Source organism: Candidozyma duobushaemuli (genome assembly GCF_002926085.2).
Source record: "Candidozyma duobushaemuli strain B09383 chromosome Unknown F_B09383, whole genome shotgun sequence".
Taxonomy (NCBI): Eukaryota; Fungi; Ascomycota; class Pichiomycetes; order Serinales; family Metschnikowiaceae; genus Candidozyma; species Candidozyma duobushaemuli.
This window is the reverse complement of record NW_020289899.1, coordinates 392386-415124: the sequence shown is the minus strand read 5'-3', so window position 1 is coordinate 415124 and position 22739 is coordinate 392386. Positions and strand designations below refer to the sequence as shown.

Sequence of the window (22739 nt, the reverse complement as noted above, 5' to 3'; positions counted from 1 at the left end):
GGTTCTGACGAGTGGCTGACCATCTCGAATGAGGCGGGCTAGGCGATTTTGGGTGGCTCGGGGTGCACTATTGTGGTGATTTCTGAGGGAGTAGGGGAAGAAGGTAGTAGGGGAAGAAATGGATTTAAAGATTGGTCTAGTGGCTCTTTAGGTTATTTGGGTGGTAAGGGTGCTCTGGTGGTACCCGTAGGTAATTGGCTATGGCGTATGGTATTGCCTCTAGGGTAATTCAGGGTGTGGTTACCTAAGTCTCATACAAATTTCAAAGTGAAGAGATGCTAGATATTCGGAGAAACTCCTTTATCAAAGGTGAAACTCAATTATGCGTTATCAGACATGGACCTACACCTAGGGAGCCAGGCACGTCAATTAGGCTTTTAGGTTCTGACTCTACATCTGCCTACAACCATTTCTTCCCCTAGAACACAAGTGCTTCATGAATTGCAGATATTATATCTCTTCTGTTTTGATTCATGTGTGTCTTCACCATTACTCAGGTCTGTGTGTTTGGATAGCCTTCAGTTGCATACTCTAGCATGTAATTGCACCAGCAAGTCAAACTTTGACCAAATCCCTGAAATCCTCAAAACCTCATTCACTCTTCAATTCCACCTGAGATTCGCCGCCATGAGCCAAAATGCTTCACTATCATCACCAACCCATCTCTATAACCCAAAACAATGACTCACGATTGATCGCGGCTATACCTTATCGCTCCATAGTGAGCACCCGAAGGTGCACCAAAACACGAGCTCTATTCTTCAAACAAAATCAGATTTCAAAACCTCATTAATCAAATCATTTTAAACGCTTCCTTTTTTCCCCACACGTTCCACAAAAACAACACGCCAGATTGGATCTCTTGGTGGCTGCAAAAGATCGCGCCTCGATAACGTGGGCAAGGCGACTATCTGCAGTACCCGCAGTTACCCACTATAGATAACATAACCATCACGGACCCTGACCTCCCACCTACTTCTTCTTCTGATTCCCCCTTCCCTTGCGATAGCTTATTTATACTACTAGAAATGCCACTGTTGGTGAAAGTGTACGTGACGCCCCGGCCTTCCCAATCTGGAAGACCCTCCCAGACCCCTCCTTCCTCATACTAACCTCAGGCCAACAAACCCCAAGCGTGGTCACCGTCTTGGAACGTTTAAGGCCACCTGGAACAAACTCAAAGCGGCCACACTTGATAACTCCGGAAATGCCGAGAATGGCGCCGTCACAGACTCGGATCTGCCCAATCAGGAAGAGCCCCTGAACCTCAACGGCACAAACGGCTCAGCCAAACCAGAGACCAAGGCCCAGTCCAAGATCGTGGAGTTCGGGCCACGAGGTGAAATGTGCGTCTATTACCCGGATCAAGAGGTGCTTGAGCTTTGGGACTGGTGCTCGCCAAGTAGCCAGGCTTATCAAGGTGATTCTCTCAACTTGATACGAAGTGTCCCTTTGGACAAGCAAATGGTCGCCCTCAAGGTTGGTGACATTTTGGGGCTTCCAAGCGTTGTTTTCACGACAAATGACACTGTGCACTTGTACATTCATGGCTTCCAGGGGCTACACCTGGCCCTCCCCTCCTACTTCAAGGCACCGCATACAATCAAACTATCTCGTGAGTTGTTCACTATTGGCTCTGCAAACGGCTACATCTGTATCTTAAATGTCCGCCGAAACCAGAGTATCAGCTTCGGCACGTACGAGCTGCATAACATCCGTCAGAATATTACGAGGCCCGTCGCTGATAAGGAGAATATTACGACGGATTGGCTATTCCTCAAAGCATGTGTCTCCAATGATGCTCCCATCTATGATTTACAAGGTTCTTGGCTTGTATACTGTCCCACAAAGACGGAGATGGACCACCAGAGGCACCTCCTTCATTCACACAGTAGCTCGACCAAGAAGAAAGAGTCTCGCCTGGATTGTCTTTTTACGGACGTGAAGCTTCCTCCTTCAGGCCCACTTCTCATGCGTGTTGTTTCTTCCATATCCGGCTCAGCACTCGATAAGCTCTACGCCCTTTCTGAATCGGGGTCGAAGACAATTCGTGAGTACTGGCTGAAACCCAAGGGCTCCAAGAGCAATATCTTGGACAAGGATGTGTCGCTTCACTCAATCAGTAACAACATCAGTCAGACCCTATACTCCACGGCCAACAAGATCAAGAAACTGACGCAAGATTCCGGTGAGCACAAGTACATTCGTCTCATTAACCTTCACAGCGGACAGATGATTGCTACCTTCAAACCGCCTGGTGGGGTGTCACACTTATCGCTCAGTCCGTATGATCTTCAACTTGTTCAGGCTAGCGCCAAGGGGGATGCATTTTACCTCTGGGATCTTTACAGATTGCCAAAGGAAGCTTCCTTGGTGGGCAAGTTTGTTCGTGGTAATACGAGTGCAACCATCAATGATATTTGCTGGTTTGTGAATTCCGAAGGCCCAGGTTGCAGCGACGGTACCAACGCAGGTTTTGGCTGTATCTCCAAGAAGAGTGGCTCGCTTCACTGGTATAACATTAACTACTTGTCGCGTGGAATAGAGTCCAACAACCATCCAAACAAGCTTGGAGGTAAGTCTGGAGGGTTCTCGAGTGATCAATTCCTCGACTCGTGGGTATTGCCGTCCATTGGAGCATCTAGGTTTGTCAAGCTTCCTAAAGTGTCCAATCTTCCATCTCGCTTAAGTGAAGAGCTGACGTTGGACAAGAAATTGTTTGAGATGGATCAACTTGCATTCTACGACAAAGCTGGTCACTTGAGATTGGTGTCACCTTTGAATGGTAAGCACACATTTAAGTACGTGTTGCCAAAGGAATCGCTGCAAAAACCAGTGTCTCAAGATTTATCGGGTATCTTCCCATTCCCCGAGCAACTGGTCCAAACAAAGAGGACAAGAAGTTCGAGGCACCGTTGTCTCAGACGGAGATAGAAACATGTGCCCAATATCTCAGTGTTATCAATGATAAGCGATTCGAGCTTTCAACATTTGAGCTCGCTGGCGAGAAGGACATTTTCGACTACCTCGAGGACTTTGGGCTGGATATCCCAACAAGAAGAGTAGATTTCAGAGGTGCTCCACAGCCACAGCTGCCGATATTGAATGGAGACTCTGTCGCTGCGCTTGATAAAGGGTTGTTGATCAATCCTGAAATTTCTGGAGAAGAACTTAGTTGACGGTTTGATGCAAGTTATAATATTATTATACAATTTAACTGTCCCATAAGGCTTAGAAGAACAACCTGATTAATTCCAAGATTGCACCACCGCAAATCAAGAAGGTCAACACGAAAACCCACGTTTTTGACACTGGAAACTCGGTCTTCTTCTTAACGTCTCTAGGCTTGCCCTGCTTGTTAACGTTCTTTTTAGCAAACTTGATGTTGGCTTGCCTCTGTTTGGCGGTCTGTTGCGGCTATATGTTAGTGCATTCAAGAATTCGTTGCTATTTTGAACATACCATGACGAAGTTGGCGTTTGTTGATCAACTGGACACGTTAATATGCGGGTTCAATGGAGTATCATGGAGGTGGGTGATCTGTGCAGGAATTGCTTATTTTGGCTCGCTAGATCGTTTTTTGTGATTTGACTCGGCTGTTGATACCGAAAGTCGTCCTACAATATCATTTTGCAAATTGGTGAAAGAGAAATCATCGCGTTTATACTAAGAACACGCTCGACGGAGCTGGTCTCGTTGAGGAGCGTGTACATATTTATCAAAAAAAAAAATACTTATAGAATGCGCTCGAGGTGTGGTGTTCCACCTCCAGACGTGTAGAAAAAAAACTAGCGCAGCCAGGTTTCGATCCTGGGACATCAGGGTTATGAGCCCTGCGCGCTTCCACTGCGCCACTGCGCTCTTCGAGCAGGGAAAAGTATCGCAGAGTGCAATATGCATCTTTAGTTTTATCTTATATGCAGAGCCTTTTGCTAAGTTATATGCAGGTGGCTGTGATTTTGCAACCAGTCCCCCGCCATCAAACTCAAAGCTCACTTATGTCAAGTCTTGAGGGTTTCTTCTCATAGTCGTGAAAAATGATTTCCCGAGGCTCGGGGAAGTTCCAATTCCAGGTAATAAAACACGTTTCTTTCAGTCAAAGTACTTCCCTTATTAGCCGCCAGCGACTCCGTACTTTCATTAACCTCCAGAATCGACACTGCGCGTATCTCTTATCTGACTTCTCCTGTTACAAATCAACTCCACTAGCATATACCTCTCGTGGAAGAGACCTTCAGGATCGATCCCCATCAGAGTCAGACCAGGTTTTACGGGCCCACGGGCCAATAACAAAGAAGTCAAAGAAACACCCCATTCTCAGTAGCCACTCACAAATTGTCCTCGTAAAATCACCCGACTGTTCTTCCCGCATTCTGCCCGTTCATTGACTGCACCGATTCTGCCATGCTCGTGAATCGGCGAAGCCCCGCCATATACAAAACTAGATTTCTTCATTGTAGCCAGTTTGCTTCTACCACCTACTTTACGAAAACAATCGTTTTTTAAATTCCCCACACCTATTGTCGCAACATTGTCACTTTAATCGACATCGCCCTTAACGGCCGTCCTGCATACCCTGTTACCGCTTACAGCCCTGCAGTTCCTATCAGTCTGATTTCCCAATCCACCTCAATTCTTTACATTGAAGTGTTGAAATGACCCATCCTTGGTACAACCTTCCCTAGACATACAATGTAGGGTGTTGGAGTACCTTTCGTTGAATGAAGTTGCTGCTGCGGTTCCGCTGTGCCCTAACATAGAGCCTAACTTAAACGCATTGCAAGCAAGAATGGGTCGGCGTCACATTGTGGTGACAAATCGACAACGGCAGCCGCTTCTACTTGAGCAGTATAGCCCTGCGTTTTTTTCGGATTCCGATTTGGAGTATGTGGGGCCCAAAGAGGCCGTAGATCTATTGAGCATCATACCGACAGACAAATGCATCACTTTGCTGTATGTGGTGTGGCATCTGTACGACGTGACTGACATTCTCGAGCTTGTGGAAAGACTCCCGAGAAACGGTCGTTTTGTTGTGGAAATTGAGTTCGATCCCAGTGTGCCTCATGTCTACGACTTATCAATGGTGGTAGATCAGCTACACTTATGTTTGGGTGAAAGTCTCGTGGGATTGGCCATCAGGAACTTTGCCGGAGATCTTGAGCTTGATATGCATAAGCTTTCGTCGCTAGAGGCGCTTCTGCTCATCAACACCAACGTTACATTTACTACGTTATTCGACAAAAACGACAATCTTCAAGAATTGACCTTGCATCCGAACTGCGACGGCTTTACAAGAAACAACCCCGCAGAATTAGGCCAGCTGCTTCCGAGAAACCTTAAGAAACTCCGCTTGGGTCAGGCGGTTGTGGTGCACCCTTCTCTCGAGTTCGACATACCTATGAACATCACCGACTTGTCCTTTATTATCGTCAGGGATGCCACCCTAAAATTTCTACCGACAATTGTCGAAAGCAGCCAATGTCTACGTGAGTCCTTCGTTTATCAATCGGGTTTGGCTGAATGCTCTGTTCATGCAAACTACAATCATATTCTGTGGCTTCTTCAGAAAGAAACACAGCTCACGAAGGTAGCGCTTACCAGTATCAAGAATGAAAGCGGAGTTTGGGACTTACGCAAATACGAGCTGTTGCGCAGCATCCAGATCTCAAAAAGCAATATCCATCTGATCGATCTACCGCCCCAGGTGGTGAACTTGGACTTGTCAGACAACAACATCACCGACCTTGTGGAAACGGTCTTTTGCAAGCTTTCTCGGAAACTATTGTCCCTCAACGTTTCAGGTAATCCTGCTGAGTGGAGCCACCACGACTATGTCGAGTTTCCCAAATCTCTAGTCGATCTTAGCATGGCCAACTGCAACATCGGAACAAGCATTGACATTTTCAGATTCCCTACCTACCTCGAAAGGCTCAATCTCGAGCGTAACAGCATCGTTCTGATAGACGGTATCAAGCTCCCTAATCCTTCCAAGCCTTTCACCTTGGAACTAGCATGCAACTTACTCACTGATGTCCACAACATTCGCTTCCCAAAAACTACCAAAAAGCTCATGTTCTGTGAAAACAAGCTACGTGGCCTGTTGGATGTTTCTCAAGATATATTCGGTGAACCAACCCAGATTGAATGGCTCCTGCTTAGCAACAACTGCATTGAGTCTCTCGCAGACGTGAGGCTTCCACATACGCTTCGAATCTTTGAAATGGACCGCTGTCCCCTCAATAGCCTCGAAAACGTGCTTTTCCCATCGTCGTTGGAAGAGCTCATTCTCGTTGGCTGTGATATCTCCAGTATCAAGAATGTCGCCTTTGAAGAAGATTCTCGTCTTGTTCGTATCGACTTGACTCACAACCGTATTGACGCTGAGAGTCTAGGCCGATTAAAGCTCCCATCCGGTATTAAGCTGATACTTCTCGGCGCAAACCGCATAGAAGCCTTGGATGTCGCCTACCTCACACAGTTCACTGACCTTCGCTGCTTCAGTATTCCCTCCAACCGACTTCGCCAGGTCTCCCTTCAGGTACCAGAAAACATCAGAATACTTGATTTCGCCAGAAACAAAATCAAAGACGTCGAGCTTCGGTTTCCTCAAAATATCAACACTCGACTCGGAGCAGTCAACCTTCTGCGAAACATGCTCAGCAGCATGGACCCCTCGATGCTCGGCCACGGCGTGAATGGAACCCTACATTCCAATCTAATTGAGCTCGATCTTTCCGGCAACAAGCTCAATGCTGGATTCCTCAAAGGCTTCCCAAGCCTGCTTTCATGCGTCTTTTTAAACGGTCTGGGTGTCACTGACCAGTACGGCTACGACATTGGCGCCAACATTTTGGGCCATGGCTACTGCATGGGCAAAAGAATCGAGACGTGAAGATGTTGATCATGTAAATAGTCCCGAAGTGGCATGACTTCCGAAGAAGGCCTTTCAGGGTGGAGATGACCTGGTTGATATTCCAACAGCGAAAGTGTTCTCCTGTGCCAGTTTAAACTGGTGGTAAACGAATACCTCCAGGGCGCACGAGAAGGCATACGCGTTGGGCCTACAGTGTGCTTCAAAAAAGACGTGTATTGGTGTGGATTGAAATCAAGAGTGAAAATCTCATCTAGTATAGGTAGCGGCGGGTAACTCATGTTGTATGCAGGCTGGTGCTTTCGTGTTGATGGCATTAACCCTGGGTCCTCCACAGAATATGAAAGGATCAGTCTATCATGAAAGGCGATTGAAAGATTGTATGAAAGGAAGTATAAAGATAATGAATTTCTGTCGAGCTTTCTCTCAAATTTGTCTTACAACATAACATAGATTCAATTAGATCTAGCACTATGGTTTGAAATCTTTAAACTCTATGTACCTGAGGTCCTCGAGTTTCTAATTATTTCTTTCATGTTCAACGTTTGTTTGTTTCAGAATGAAGTTTTGGCAATTTCATTGTGATATGTTTGGGTGTATCATTTTGCATGAATCAACAGGTATACCACCTCGTTTTCACTTTTTCGCAGCCGTTTCAAGATTAGCGCATATTATGCTATCTAAAATGGAGGTTAATAAGATCAAAACAAGAGAGTAAAAGTAAGTCAAAAGAAGTAGAAAGCTAGGAAGAAGACTATCTTTTCAACAGGAAATGCTTCTCGAAACAGTCTGAAGTATTAGGTGTTACCAACAAAAGCCTTACCAATAGTAGTATGGCCAGCAATACGAAGAGTACGCTAAATCAGAAGTTCAATCAAACTTTCCAATAGAGCTCTTGCCATATTAACAATTCATTAGCAGCTTATGCGAGTAATTTGACTACAACCGCAGCAGAAGCTTAGTTGGGCCTATTGTTGGCATCAGACAGGCCTAGGCTTAGACAGACGCATGAGAAACATCAGAACCAAAAAACCCCTTAATAAAGGTAGAAGCCACAGAAAAAGAACCAAATCTCCGATTCCTAAAACTTGACTCCATCTGGTCAGATCGAATTAAGACCGAGGGTCTTGGCCAAAACCGTTGAGACTATTCCTCCATTCAATGAGGAAGGAATTATACCCAACGATGTTCTACAAACCAAGGGCCTCTTCAGCAGAATTTGGTAAAGCGCTCTGAATAGAAATCTCAAGTCACAAAATATCAAAAATGCATCTCCTGAAAAGCTTTCTTTCGAAGCTGGCCAGGGTAAGAAGGCTGTAGTCCCTGCACACTGCACCCCCAACAAACACGACCCAGTTTTTCCGCCAGACCCAAAGCCAACACTGCCCGTCCTGCAGGCACCATGCGCTACACATATATACTCCGGGACCGAGCCTTTTTGCATCCATTTTTGCAACCGTTATTACCTCCACAATGAAGGCCGAAATCGAACAGGAGCTTTCACACGTCCTTTTAACCGAACTTCTCGCATATCAGTTCGCCTCGCCCGTGCGCTGGATCGAGACCCAGGATGTGTTTTTGAAAGACCACAATACTGAAAGAGTCGTGGAGATCGGACCTTCTCCAACCTTGGCTGGTATGGCCTCGAGAACAATTAAAGCCAAATACGAGTCCTACGATGCCGCTCTTTCTTTGCAGCGTCAGGTTTTGTGTTACGCCAAGGACCCCAAGGAGATCTACTATACCCCAGACCCACCAGCGGAGGAGCCAACGGAGACCAAAGAAGAACCAGTTTCTGCTCCAGCTGCCACCCCAGCTGCTCCAGCCGCCGCCGCTGCTCCAGCTCCAGCTCCAGCCGCCGGACCAGTGGAATCCATCCCAGATGAGCCCGTCAAGGCCTCGCTTCTTCTCCATGTGTTGGTGGCTCAGAAGCTCAAGAAACCATTGGACGCTGTGCCAATGGCCAAACCAATTAAAGATCTCGTGAACGGTAAATCGACAGTGCAAAATGAGATTTTGGGTGATTTGGGCAAGGAGTTCGGCTCCACCCCAGACAAGCCCGAGGACACTCCCTTGGAGGAGTTGGCTGAACAGTTCCAGGATACGTTTTCTGGCTCCTTGGGCAAAACCTCTACTTCCCTTATTGGCCGTTTGATGTCGTCAAAAATGCCCGGTGGATTTTCCATCACCAACGCCAGAAAGTACTTGGAGTCCCGCTACGGCCTTGGTTCTGGAAGACAGGATTCTGTGCTTTTGATGTGTTTGACTAACGAACCGGCTGCTCGTTTGGGCAGTGATGCCGAGGCCAAGGAGTTTTTGGACCTGGTTGCTCAGAAATACGCTTCCCGTGCTGGAATTTCCCTTACATCTGCCTCTTCTGGCGGTGCCGCTGCTTCTGGCGGTGCAGTTATCGATTCTGCTGCTTTGGACGCCATGTCTGCTGAGAACAAGGCTCTTGCTAAACAACAGCTTGAAGTTTTGGCCCGCTACCTTCAGGTTGACCTCAACAAGGGTGCCAAATCGTTTATCAAGGAGAAGGAAGCCGGTATTATCCTACAGAAAGAGCTTGACTTGTGGGAAGCCGAACACGGTGAATACTACGCTAAAGGTATCCAGCCGATTTTCTCCAATCTCAAAGCCAGAACTTACGACTCGTACTGGAACTGGGCCCGTCAGGATGTGTTGCTGATGTGGTTTGACATCATTTTCGGTAAGTTGACCTCTGTGGACAGAGAGACCATCAGCCAGTGTATCCAGATCATGAACAGAGCTTCCCCAACCTTGATCAAGTTCATGCAATACCACATCGACCACACGCCAGAGTACAAGGGTGAAACGTACCAATTGGCCAAGAGACTCGGTCAGCAGTTGGTGGACAACTGTAAGCAGGTTTTGGATGTGGATCCAGTCTACAAGGATGTCTCCAGAATCACCGGACCTAAGACTACCGTCGATGCCAAGGGTAAGATCGTCTACAACGAGGTCAACAAGGAGTCTGTTCGTAAGTTTGAGCAGTACGTCTATGAGATGGCTCAAGGTGGTAAATTGACCAAGAGAGACGCCCAGCCTACAATCCAGGAGGATTTGGCCAGAGTTTACAAGGCCATGACCAAGCAGGCTTCCGTTTCCAAGTCCACCAAGCTCGAGCTTGAGAAGTTGTACAAGCAGTTGACCGACTTTATGGACCAGTCCAAGGAGATCGAAACTGCTCAGGTGACAAAGGACGCTTTGAGCCGCCGCTCTGGAACCGAGACTCCTACTGACGAGGACGAAACGGCTTCCAGCGATGACGAAATTGCCTCTTTACCCGACAAGACCTCGATTTTGCAGCCAGTCTCCTCCACCATTCCTTCCCAGACCGTTCCATTCTTGCACTTGCAGAGAAAGACCAAGCAGGGCTGGGAATACGACCCCAAGTTGTCCTCGATGTACTTGGACGGTTTGGAGAGCGGTGCCGTCAACGGTTTGACTTTCAAGGACAGATACGTTTTGGTGACCGGTGCTGGTGCCGGTTCTATTGGTGCTGAGATCTTGCAAGGCTTGATTTCTGGTGGTGCCAAGGTGATTGTGACCACCTCCAGATTCTCCAAGAAGGTCACCGAGTACTACCAGGCAATGTACTCCCGTTACGGTGCCTCTGGATCCACCTTGATTGTGGTTCCTTTCAACCAGGGCTCCAAGCAGGATGTGGATGCTCTTGTGGACTACATTTACGACGCCAAGAACGGTTTGGGCTGGGACTTGGACGCCATTATTCCATTTGCAGCCATTCCAGAAAACGGCAATGGTTTGGACAACATCGACTCCAAGAGCGAGTTGGCCCACAGAATCATGTTGACCAACTTGTTGCGTCTTTTGGGTGCTGTCAAGGCAAAGAAGACCACCGACACCCGTCCAGCCCAGGTTGTCTTGCCCTTGTCGCCTAACCACGGTACCTTCGGTTTCGACGGTCTCTACTCCGAGTCCAAGATCTCTTTGGAGACATTGTTCAACAGATGGTACTCTGAGGACTGGTCCACCAAGCTCACCATTTGCGGTGCCATTATCGGCTGGACCAGAGGAACTGGCCTTATGAGTGCCAACAACATCATTGCCGAAGGTATTGAGAAGATGGGTGTGAGAACCTTCTCCCAGAAGGAGATGGCCTTCAACATTTTGGGTTTGTTGACCCCACAGGTTGTCAACTTGTGCCAGGAGCAGCCTGTGATGGCCGACTTGAACGGTGGACTCCAGTTTATCGAAAACCTCAAGGAGTTCACCTCCAAGTTGAGAACCGACTTGGTGGAAGATGCCGATGTGCGTAGAGCTGTTTCCATTGAGCAGGCCATTGAGCAAAAGGTTGTTCAAGGTGATGCTGTGGATGCCCTTAACTCCAAGGTCACCGTCCAGCCTCGTGCTAACATGACCTTCAGCTTCCCTGACATGAAGAGCCACGAGGAAATCAAGAAAGCCGCTCCTGAGTTGGAGGGCATGTTGGATCTCGAGCTGTTGATTGTGGTGACTGGTTTTGCTGAAGTCGGTCCATGGGGTAACTCCAGAACCCGTTGGGAGATGGAGGCCAAGGGTGAGTTCTCTTTGGAGGGTTGTATTGAGATGGCCTGGATTATGGGCTTGATCAAGTACCACAACGGTCCACTCAAGGGCAAGCCTTATGCTGGATGGGTTGATGCTAAGACCCAGCAGCCTGTTGACGACAAGGACGTCAAGGCCAAGTACGAGGAGCAGATCTTGGAGCACTCTGGTATCCGTCTTATTGAGCCTGAGTTGTTTGCTGGCTACGACCCAGAGAAGAAGCAGATGATCCAGGAGGTTGTCGTTCAGCACGACATGGACCCATTCGAGGCTTCTAAGGAGACTGCTGAGCAGTACAAGCACCAGCACGGCGACAAGTGTGAGATCTTTGAGATTGCAGAGTCTGGCGAGTACACTGTGAGAATCTTGAGCGGTGCTACTTTGTACGTTCCAAAGGCTCTTAGATTTGACCGTTTGGTTGCTGGTCAGATTCCAACCGGTTGGGATGCCAGAAACTACGGTATTCCTGAAGACACCATTTCCCAGGTGGACCCTATCACCTTGTATGTGCTTGTTTCGACGGTGGAGGCCCTCTTGTCTGCTGGTATCACCGACCCTTACGAGTTCTACAAGTACGTCCACGTTTCCGAGGTTGGTAACTGTTCTGGTTCCGGTATGGGTGGTGTTTCTGCTCTTAGAGGCATGTTCAAGGACCGCTACAAGGATGCACCAGTGCAGAACGACATTCTCCAGGAGTCTTTCATCAACACCATGTCTGCGTGGGTGAACATGTTGTTGCTTTCTTCTTCCGGTCCTATCAAGACGCCAGTCGGTGCCTGTGCTACCGCTGTGGAGTCTGTGGATACCGGTATCGAGACCATCCAGTCTGGTAAAGCCAAGGTGTGTATTGTTGGAGGATACGATGATTTCCAGGAGGAGGGCTCCTACGAGTTTGCCAACATGAACGCTACTTCCAACGCTGTGGACGAATTTGCCCACGGCAGAACCCCATCTGAAATGTCCAGACCAGCCACCACCACCAGAAACGGTTTCATGGAGGCCCAGGGTTCGGGTATCCAGGTGATCATGACCGCCGACTTGGCCATCAAAATGGGTGTTCCTATTTACGCTGTTTTGGCCATGACCGCCACTGCTACCGACAAGATTGGCCGTTCTGTTCCTGCTCCAGGTAAGGGTATCTTGACCACTGCCAGAGAGCACCACGGATCGTTGAAGTACCCATCTGCTATGATGAACATCAAGTACAGAAACCGCCAGTTGAAGCAGAGATTGGCTCAGATTGCCGCCTGGGAAGAGTCTGAAATTGACTTTTTGGGTGACGAGGCCGAGTTGGCTAGAGAGGACTTTGGTGCTGAATTTTCCATCGACGAGTTCAGCAGAGAGAGAGCCGAGGAGATCCGCCGTGAAGCTGCCAGACAGGTTGCTGACGCTAAGAAGCAGTGGGGTAACAACTTCTACAAGGCCGACCCTCGTATTGCTCCATTGAGAGGAGCCTTGGCTACTTTTGGTTTGACCATTGACGATTTGGGTGTGGCTTCCTTCCACGGTACCTCCACCAAGGCCAACGATAAGAACGAGAGTGCCACCATCAACGAAATGATGAAGCACTTGGGCAGAGCCGAAGGTAACCCAGTGTTTGGTGTTTTCCAGAAGTACTTGACTGGTCACCCCAAGGGTGCTGCTGGAGCCTGGATGTTGAACGGAGCCATCCAGATCTTGAACTCGGGTATTGTGCCTGGTAACAGAAACGCCGACAATGTCGACAAGTTGTTGCAGGACTTTGAGTACGTCTTGTACCCACTGAGATCCATCCAGACCGACGGTATCAAGGCTGTTTCCGTCACTTCGTTCGGTTTCGGTCAGAAGGGTGCCCAGGCCATTGTCGTCCACCCAGACTACCTCTACGCTGTCTTGGACAAGAACACCTACAACGACTATGCCTCCAGAGTCACTGCCAGAAACAAGAGAGCCTACAGATACATGCACAATGCCATCACCAGAAACTCCATGTTCAAGGCCAAGGACAAGGCACCATATGGTGACGACTTGGAGCAGCCTGTGTACTTGGACCCATTGGCTAGAGTTGAGGAGAGCAAGACCGGACTTGTTTTTTCCAAGAAGGGAGTGCAAGCTGAAAAGGCCTATGTTTCTGCCAACTCCGAGGCCACCGCCAAGGCATTAGCTACTTTGAACAACGGTTCCAAGGGTGTTGGTGTTGATGTTGAGTTGCTTTCCGAGTTGAACCTTGAGAATGAGACTTTCATTGAGAGAAACTTCACTGAAGCAGAGATTGCCTACGCCAACAAGGCCGCTCATCCTAAGGCCAGCTTTACTGGAACCTGGTCTGCCAAGGAGGCTGTTTTCAAGGCTTTGGGCGTCAAGTCCCAGGGTGCTGGTGCAGCTTTGAAGGATATTGAAATTGTGAGAGGCTCCAACGGTGCACCTCAGGTTGTTTTGTCTGGCGAGGCCAAGAAGGCGGCTGCTGCTGCTGGCGTGAAAAATGTGAATGTTTCTATTTCTCACGATGACTTCCAGGCCACCGCCGTTGCCCTCAGCGAGTTTTAGGTTATGTATGTTAATTGAGAGTATGTGATAGGCAGTTGTAGTAGTAAGTTGTTGCAATATGGATTTGGGACTTGAAATTTGGGATCGATGAAGTTCTGATGCTAGATTCGTGAGTTGTAGATGTATGAATAATATGAACATAAGATTAAGTAAATCGATGAAGATTTGTTAATAAGCATGAAGCTGGTGAGATCTAGGGTAATCAACGTCGGCCAGGTAATACGAACTCAAGGACTCTTCTTGACAACTCAATTGACATTTTCTTCAAGAAAGAAATTTTTACCGAACCAATAGACCTTCCCAATTACGTGTCAATTGTAAGACCGGAACGGCTACTCTTTCTCCATTGTAGTATACTGTGCCCAGGAATGGCTGCGAAAAGCTAACCAAATTCGATTTTAACACACTATTCGTCTCGCTTACTTCACGATGTTAATCACATTTCACGTCAACTCGTAAATCCACAATCACCCTGAAAGTCTTTCCGTGCTTCGGATTTCGGAGTATAGGGCTGTGATATTCGGATAATAACGGGATGCCCGGAGCGCCCAAACGGTTTTTGTGAACGAACCCCTTCATTGACATCGAATTTTACTTAGCACCCGATACTTTAATTTGAAGAAAATAAACAAAAAACAGCAAAAATGTCTCTGACCCGTGGTGGTTCAGGGTGGTTGGTTCTTGGGAGCCGTGTTGTCTGCAGGGCCGGCCCACATACACAAGAAAAACCCCAGAGTGCGGGACAAAATACAGAAAAAAAGCGGTATCTAAAAGGACAGATCGGCCTTATTCCAACACAGCGGCCATATTGCCCAAGGCTTCCCACGCGACTAAACTTTGCCACTCAACAGAATTTACCCCATTGAACGATCTGTGGTTTTCAGATTACACATTGAATAGGCGTTGACTAACTTAGAACAGCCTTTGGGTCAAATAATACCATGAGTGAAAGTGAACAACCGAAGGTTCTGAACGAGGAATCGAGACCCGAAGAGGTCCCAGCCGTCCCAGAGACCAGCACGCCTCAAGACGAAGAGGTTACTTCGAAATCTGACCCAATTGAAGAGGATCAACTGGAATCCAAGGACAATGAAGAAACCGAACCCACCCAGAGTGAAGAGGTGGAGGAGGCCCCTGAAAAGAATGATGAAACTGTTGAATCGGCGGAGGCTAACGCTGAGCAGGCAGATGACGAATCCAGTCTAGCTGAGAACGGTGTCCAGGAAATACTGACCCAAGAGGTGACTAAGCCTGAGGAAGACGGCAAACCTGCTGAGGAGCCAGTCGCCGAGAACGCTCAAGATGACGATGGCTCGAAGGAAAACGGCTTTGCTCACGATAAGCCATTGCCGGAAATCAACATTGCTGGAACCTCGGAACAGGCCCAAGAGGCTACCAAGGAGGCCGAGCTTCCAGCCAAAAAGTACTTCAACGCCACCGTTGATAACATCCAGATTTTCAACAAGACATTTGAGCATATTCTTGGCAGCAAGGAGGCCAAAAAGAACGATCAATTGAAGAACGCGACCCAGAAAGCCATCGATTCGTTGAACAACCTGTCTTCTAGAGACCCACACGTTATGTTTGACGCTTTGAAAATGGCTTGCGAGTTGGGAAACCACGAATTGAAGAAAAACGCTGTTGACTTGTTTGCCAAGTTGTTCGACTACGCTCTGTTCGAAGACGAGAGTGACAGAGTTAAGCTTACCGATGCCTCGGTTGACGTGGTGTCTGCTTGCTTCGAGGGCGAAGGCACCGATCCCGAAGTGGAGTTGCAAGTGGTCAGAGCCTTGATGCACAGCATTCTACTAATGCCAACCCACGGCGCGTCTCTTCTAAAAGCAGTGAGGCAAATCTACAACGTGTTCATCTTCTCGCTCACCCCACGAAACCAGGCTGTTGCGCAGGGTATTTTGACACAGGTCATTGGCGCCATATTCCAAAGAGTTCAGGAGTCTTTGGCGAACAAGTCAAGGATGTCCAAGTCCAGCAGTAATTTTAATCTTAAGCTGGACGAGGCTCCAACAGAAGACGATGAGCCCAAAGAGAAGCTCACCTTGGCTGCTTTGGAGAACAATTCTAGCCTAGATCTGGAACGCGTCAATGAGGCAAACTTGGCCTCTGAAAATGACGAGGACTTGGCTGTCAAAGATGCATTCTTGATTTTCAGAGCGATGTGCAAACTCTCTATCAAGGATCTTGATACCGACAATGTCGACATGAGGTCACACTCTGTTCGCTCCAAGCTTCTTTCGCTACACATCATCCACACCATCTTGAAAGAGAACATTGATATTTTCTTGAGCAAAGACGTGGTAATCCTTTCGTCCAATTCTGACGACAGAACACGCTTGATCGACGCAGTTCGCTCATACTTATGTCAAGCGTTGATCAAGAACGCCGCTTCTCCTCTTGCTCCCATCTTCGAATTGTCGCTTGAGATCTACTGGCTTTTGATCTCCAACTTGAGATCTGACTTCAAGATGGAGATTCCTGTCTTCTGGGAACAGATTTACATGCCTGTTGCCGAGATGAAAACATCGACGCCTCACCAAAAACGCTACTTGCTTTCAATCATCGAGCGTCTTTGCAGTGACTCGCGTTGCCTCATAGAGTTCTACCTCAATTACGACTGTGACAGCGATCAACCTAATATTTGTGAAAAGATCATTGATTTGTTGACAAAGATGTCGTTGTCCCGTGTTGAGGTCACATCTACCCAAAAAGCTGCGTATCGTGAGAATGGCCGCAAGGGTATTTCTTTGTACGATATCAGCAAAATTGCCAATTTGACAAGTTCCACTATGTCTTCCAAACCACCAGAGCCTGACATCTACAACAGCTTCCCCCTTGAATACGCCATGAAAATGTCATCCATTAACTGTACCGTGGCATTTTTGAGATCGCTCTATTCGTGGGCTCAAAAGAGTATCAGTACATCTAACAAGCTCAATAATGGCTTGAATGGTTCTAGAACCAGTATCAACACGGGCAGGATCTCGAACGGTGAGTCTCCAAACTCGAGCCAAATTACTTCAAGGAATGCTTCATTCGTTGGACCTTCCAGTAGTGCCGAGCCTTCAGAGATCAACGACGACCCCGAACAATTTCAAAATCTGAAGCAAAGAAAGAAGGCTTTCTTGGAAGGTGTAAGACAATTCAATCAAAGACCAAAGAAGGGTATCAAACAATTCATCGAGAACGGCTTCATCAAGTCAGACGATCCTGAGGAAATCGCATTGTTCCTTCTCAACTCAGAGAACTTGAGCAAGGCAGCTATCGGCGAATTCCTTGGTGAAGGTGATGAGAAGAACGTCGCAATCATGCATGCTTTCGTCGATCAGATGAACTTCAACAGCACAGGTTTTGTGGATGCTATGAGGACATTTTTGCAATCTTTCAGATTGCCAGGTGAGGCTCAGAAGATCGATAGATTCATGTTGAAGTTTGCTGAAAGATATGTACTTGGAAATCCTGGTATTTTCTCGAATGCAGACACGGCCTATGTTCTAGCCTATTCCGTTGTGATGTTGAACACCGATCAACACTCCCCTCAAATCAAGAACCGTATGACTGTGGACAGCTTTGTTGCCAACAATAGTGGTATTGACGACGGAAAAGATCTTGACAGAGAATTTCTCGAAAAGATTTACTACGAGATCCAGCAAAATGAGATCAAGTTGCAATCTGAGCAACATGCGGCTCTTCTCTCTGGTGACCCCTCCGTGACTCCAGCCACATCTGTTGGCTTTTTTGGTGGTAGAGATTTGACAAGAGAGGCATATTTACATGCTTCCAAGGAGATGTCTACCAAAACTGAGAAGCTTGTGAAGAATTTGGGCAAGAAGATGAAGTCTGATGATCCACTGGGCTCCGTGTTCCATGCTGCCTCGCATGTTATTCATGTCAGAACCATCTTTGAGACATTGTGGATGTCTATCTTGGCTGGTTTGACTCCTCCTTTCAAGGAATATGATGAGGATGATATCACGAATGTCTGCCTTGAGGGTATCAAGCTTTCTATCAAGATCGCGTGCATGTTTGATATCTCGTACGCTAAGAGTTCCTACATCAGCGCTTTGGTGCAATTCCAAAGTTTGACGAACATGGAAAATATCAAACCCAAGAACGTCGCTGCCGTCCACATTATGTTGGACATTGCTATTAGTGAGGGCAACCACTTGAAGTCCGCATGGACACAAGTTCTCACATCCATTTCTCAGCTAGAGCGTTTGCAGTTAATTGCTCAAGGTGTGGACCAAGACTCTATTCCTGATGTTTCAGTAGCAAGAATGGTGAACAGAACATCCATCGACAGTACTACTTCATCGGGTTTCTTCAGCCTGTTCACTCCATCGCAATCCGCGTCCATGAAATTCCACAACCAACAACTTAGTCCTCAAGCTGCACAGCTTTTGTCCAGAACTGAGTTGAGTGTCGCTATGGATAAGGTATTCACGAACAGTGCTGAGTTATCAGGTGAAGGTATCAAAGACTTTATTGAGGCTCTCAGTAAGGTGGTGTCTGAGGAGATCGAGTCTTCGGGCTCGTCATCTAATCCTAGAATGTTTTCGCTTCAGAAGGTCGTTGACATTTGTTACTACAACATGAGCAGAATTCGTTTGGAATGGTCTCAATTGTGGGCGATCATGGGTGAAATCTTCAACACTGTTGGCTGCAATGCCAATATAAATGTCTCATTTTTTGCCTTGGATTCTCTCAGACAATTATCTACCAGATTTATGAACATTGAGGAGTTGGCACAATTCAAGTTCCAAAAGGAGTTCTTGAAACCTTTTGAGCATATTATTGTTCACAACCCCTCACCCGATGTCAAGGATATGGTCGTCGAATGTATGAACAATTTGATCTTGGCAAATGCTTCTCAGATCAAGTCTGGTTGGAAGACAATTTTCAAGGTTCTTACAGCTGGTGCCCGCGAGAAGAAGGATTCCATTGTGACCAAGTCTTACAAGCTCGCTTTCACAATCAACAAGGAGTATAGTGAAGAAGTTCGCCAGCAGGACTCTTTCTCGGACAAGGTGGAATGTTTCACTCAATTCGCCAAGAATGAGAAGTTCCAAAAGGTCGGACTTCTTTCTCTTGAGGTGTTGCTGAGAATGATTGTCAAAATTGCTGGTCTCGCTGAAGAGGAGGAGAAGAATGACAAGGTTGTCATTCGTGGCTCTGAAAATGCAGACTCGTTGAAGAAGCTTTGGTTCCCAGTTTTGTTTGGATTCTTCGATATCATCATGACTGGCGAAGAGCTTGAAGTGAGATCGAGAGCATTGACGCATTTCTTTGACGTGCTTTCCAAATACGGTGCCAACTTCAAGGAGGACTTCTGGGATGAAATCTGCCACAAGCTTTTGTTCCCTATCTTTGGCGTTTTGGCTGACCCTTGGAAGTTGAAGTACGACGAAGACAACAGTGCTTCGGAGAGGGATAGAATTTCTTTCTGGGTGTCTACGACCTTGATTCAAGCACTCAACAGCATGGTGTCCCTTTTCACTCAGTACTTTGACAATCTCACGCCAATGTTGAAGGAGTTCTTGGACTTGTTGATCAACTGTATCTGTCAAGAGAATGATACAATCGCCCGTACGGGTAAATCGTGCTTACAAGATTTCTTGCTCAAGAATGCCGAAAGACTCAATGACCAGCAATGGGATCTGATCACAGATGCGTTCGACTCGTTGTTCGACCTCACTACTGCCAACGAGTTGTTCAACTTGGACCCATTGAAGAAGCATGGTGCCGAAGACGATGGCATTGATGTTCCACTTGACCTCAATGACAGCTCGATGCAATCACACGAGATGGCTTCTCCTATTACAGATGAGGCTGAGGAAAGATTACAGAGATCTAAGGACAAGTCCTCGATTGTCATCAAATGTGTGCTTCAATTGTTGATGATTGAAACCTTGCTGGAACTCTCGGTTGAAGAGGCTTTCTACGACCACATTTCTCACCAACATTTGATGAAACTTGCACATTTGTTGGAGTCGAGTTACAATTTTGCCAGATCTTTCAACGACGACTACGAGCTTAGAGTCAGACTCTGGAACGCTGGTGTAATTGAAAGACTTCCAAACTTGCTCAAGCAAGAGAGCATGTCCTCAGCTGTCTTCTTGAACATCATGTTCAGACTCTACTGTGACAATAGCAAGGTGAGCGGCGAGGCCAAGGACACCATCTTGAAATCTGTCGTTCCACTCTCGAATGACATTGTTTCGAGGTTTGCCGATCTCGACGAGTCCAACCAGCAAAAGAGCATTTCTACGTGGAAGCCGGTTGCAATTGAGATCCTCAGGGGTTATGTGGAGTTTGACGACTCGGACTTTTCCAAGCATGCGCCGGCCATGTACAAGCTCTTATTGAAATTGTTCGACAGAGGTATGTCGCAGGAATTGAGAAAAGCATTGCAGATGTTTTTCACGAGAGTCGGGGATACATTTTTGAGCAGTGACCAGGCCTAAAAAGGGAGAGGCTGCAAAAACAAGGGTATCGGGTGTATGCAAAAAGAGCCCCATATGTCGGTCACGCCTCACGTGAGCCCAAAGCTAAAAGATCACAGTGTGGACGGCGAGGTGAGACTGGGGAAGTTTCGCAGCAATTTGTAAGGCCAGGCTCCACAATGTGCGCACCAAGATCTGGTGAAGCATGACGCCGCAGGTCGCCATGGATAAAAAAGGCTTGGAGCTTGTCATTAGAGAACATGAGGAACAAAGGCGGCATTTTGCATGGCCGACCCTGATACATAATCATTTATTAATGCTGACATAATTAGGAACCCAGGTATACCCACTTTTGGAGGTACGGGTGTTCTCGTTGGACGTTCGCTCTGACGGTTTTTTTCTTCTATGAAAAATTTTCTTTGGGACTTTCTTCTCCTTGCTGAACTCCGAACGCTGTCGAATTACGACAACCATGTCTTTTGAAAACAAGGTATGTTTTATCAATTCTCGCAAACTGGAGCACCGATGAATTGGCCCTCAATTCGTCGGAAGACGTATTCCCGAATTGGGTACCGAAGCAAAATTGGCCGACTTGAAACGATCTTGAATTGAGTGACCAAATTTCCCATCAATTGGAGTTCATTGGTACTCCGTCAAATCACCACTTCCAACTGTGCCTCAATTACCGCCCCCCCCCCCCCCCCCTGAAGTTGCGGTTCCATCCAACCCTTGCTACCCCAGAAACTCCGGAATCCTTCGCAGACCGCACCCCACCAGCTACTAACCAAACCAGAACTTGTACGATTTATTGGGTAACGATGTGGAGGATGAGCTGGCGCTCCCTCCTCAGGCTCCAAGAGAGATCGTTAGGAACACCACCTCTTCCAAGAAGAGTGACGTCCCTCCAGCCAAGGCCGACCCTGCTAGAGCTAAGAAGAACAAGAAGGGCCCTACTGGTAACGAGGCTGCCCTCAAAAACAAGAGCAACAACAAGGATGTTGCTCCTCCTTCCAACACCCCTTCTTCCAGAGAGAAGAAGCCATTTGACCGTCACTCCAGAACCGGCAAGACCGACTCCAAGAAGAAGTTGAAGCAGGGCTGGGGTGCTGACGACAAGAGAGAGTTGGACGACGAGACCAACGCCACCGGCGATGCTTTGGTTGAGTTGGAGAATGAGGCTGCCGAGAAGGGCGAGCCAGCTCCTCCAGCTGCCAAGTCCTTGCAGGACTACTTGAACGAGTTGCAGCTTGCTGAGAACAACTTGGACGGTAAGAGAACCGTCAGATCCGCCAACCAGGGTGCCGAGCAGAAGTGGGCCGAGGGTGAGGTTGTGGAGAAGCACACCGAGGACTTTGTCAAGGCCACCCACGCCAGAAAGCAGAAGCAGAAGGCTTTGAAGGAGAAGAAGTACTTGGACTTCAGCGCTGTTTTCGCTGACGAGGCTCCTAGACCTCAGAGCGACTCTGCTAGAGGCGGCTTCAAGGGCTCCAGAGGCCCCAAGCCAGCCAGAGGCGGTAAGGGCGGCAACAACGTCAAGAAGGCCCAGCCACCTGCTGTGAACGACAAGAACTTCCCATCTTTGAAGTAAGCCGTTCGCGGGTTCTTGATTTCAGCGGAGCAGTTACGCCAGTATGAGTAATACACGAATCACTAGCGACAGAGAGTAGGATGTAGAGAAGTTATTTGGCTGCAATGGCCAATTGGCTATTTTGTATGGATTTGTGGGAGTCAGAATTGGGTCCAGGTAGAGGTATAAGGACTACTGCCGCTGCTTCATACTGAGACACCTGTAACTGTGGATCGCACAATCTCGATATTGCATCACGAAACATATTTCCAAAACGTAAATTGATAACATCTAGCCTTAAGCGGAACCAATTGTGGAATCCCCCTGGCGGCTCTCAAAAAGCAACGTTGTGGAATGGGTCAAGGTTGTTCACTTGCATGATTTACATTTTGCACCCATTTCCTCAGCAATGAACACAGCCCAGCTACAAAGCATGACATCTACGATAAAGTTCCAGAACCATAAACCCAAAAGCCACTATGATTTGAACAATGCCGTCATTTAATCCAAAAAACGTAATTTCCATCCCCGTCCTTAGTTCACCACCTTGATCAGCCGAGGTTGTGGACCCCTTGGATCCTCATATTACCACACCTTAGCCGACGATTTCCCAGCCACACAAGCTCCTACATCACAATACCAATTGAGCAAAAACACCCATACAAAGTACCCAAATCCACCCTTTTGGAACCCACTTTACACCAATCCAGCACACGACTAGCACCTTCGACGATCGCCATTCCTC

At 47.5% G+C, this 22739-nt stretch overlaps 4 protein-coding genes and 1 non-coding gene across 5 annotated transcripts; 4 read left to right on the top strand and 1 right to left on the bottom strand. All coding sequences in view use genetic code 12, as the record gives it.

Annotated features, from left to right (window-relative positions):
* Nucleotides 1–1028: 1028 nt before the first annotated feature.
* CXQ87_004850 (uncharacterized protein) lies at nt 1029–3179 on the top strand (the record flags this gene model as incomplete). The annotated part of the gene is made up of 3 exons (XM_025483282.1): nt 1029–1048; nt 1119–2854; nt 2875–3179. The coding sequence occupies 3 exons, from the start codon at nt 1029–1031 to the stop codon at nt 3177–3179; spliced, it is 2061 nt and encodes a 686-aa protein (XP_025337495.1).
* Nucleotides 3180–3789: 610 nt separating this feature from the next.
* On the bottom strand, nt 3790–3861 carry CXQ87_004849. Its single transcript has one exon. It is a non-coding gene; the product is annotated as a tRNA-Met (tRNA).
* Nucleotides 3862–4789: 928 nt separating this feature from the next.
* CXQ87_004848 (uncharacterized protein) lies at nt 4790–6892 on the top strand (the record flags this gene model as incomplete). Its single annotated transcript, XM_025483281.1, has 1 exon — nt 4790–6892. One exon carries the CDS (start codon nt 4790–4792, stop codon nt 6890–6892), a length of 2103 nt encoding a protein of 700 aa, XP_025337494.1.
* Nucleotides 6893–8344: 1452 nt separating this feature from the next.
* FAS2 (trifunctional fatty acid synthase subunit) lies at nt 8345–13969 on the top strand (the record flags this gene model as incomplete). Its single annotated transcript, XM_025483280.1, has 1 exon — nt 8345–13969. One exon carries the CDS (start codon nt 8345–8347, stop codon nt 13967–13969), a length of 5625 nt encoding a protein of 1874 aa, XP_025337493.1.
* A 941-nt stretch (nt 13970–14910) lies between these two features.
* On the top strand, nt 14911–22015 carry SEC7 (Arf family guanine nucleotide exchange factor; the record flags this gene model as incomplete). The annotated part of the gene is made up of 2 exons (XM_025483279.1): nt 14911–20412; nt 21221–22015. 2 exons carry the CDS (start codon nt 14911–14913, stop codon nt 22013–22015), a joined length of 6297 nt encoding a protein of 2098 aa, XP_025337492.1.
* Between the last annotated feature and the right edge of the window lie 724 nt (nt 22016–22739).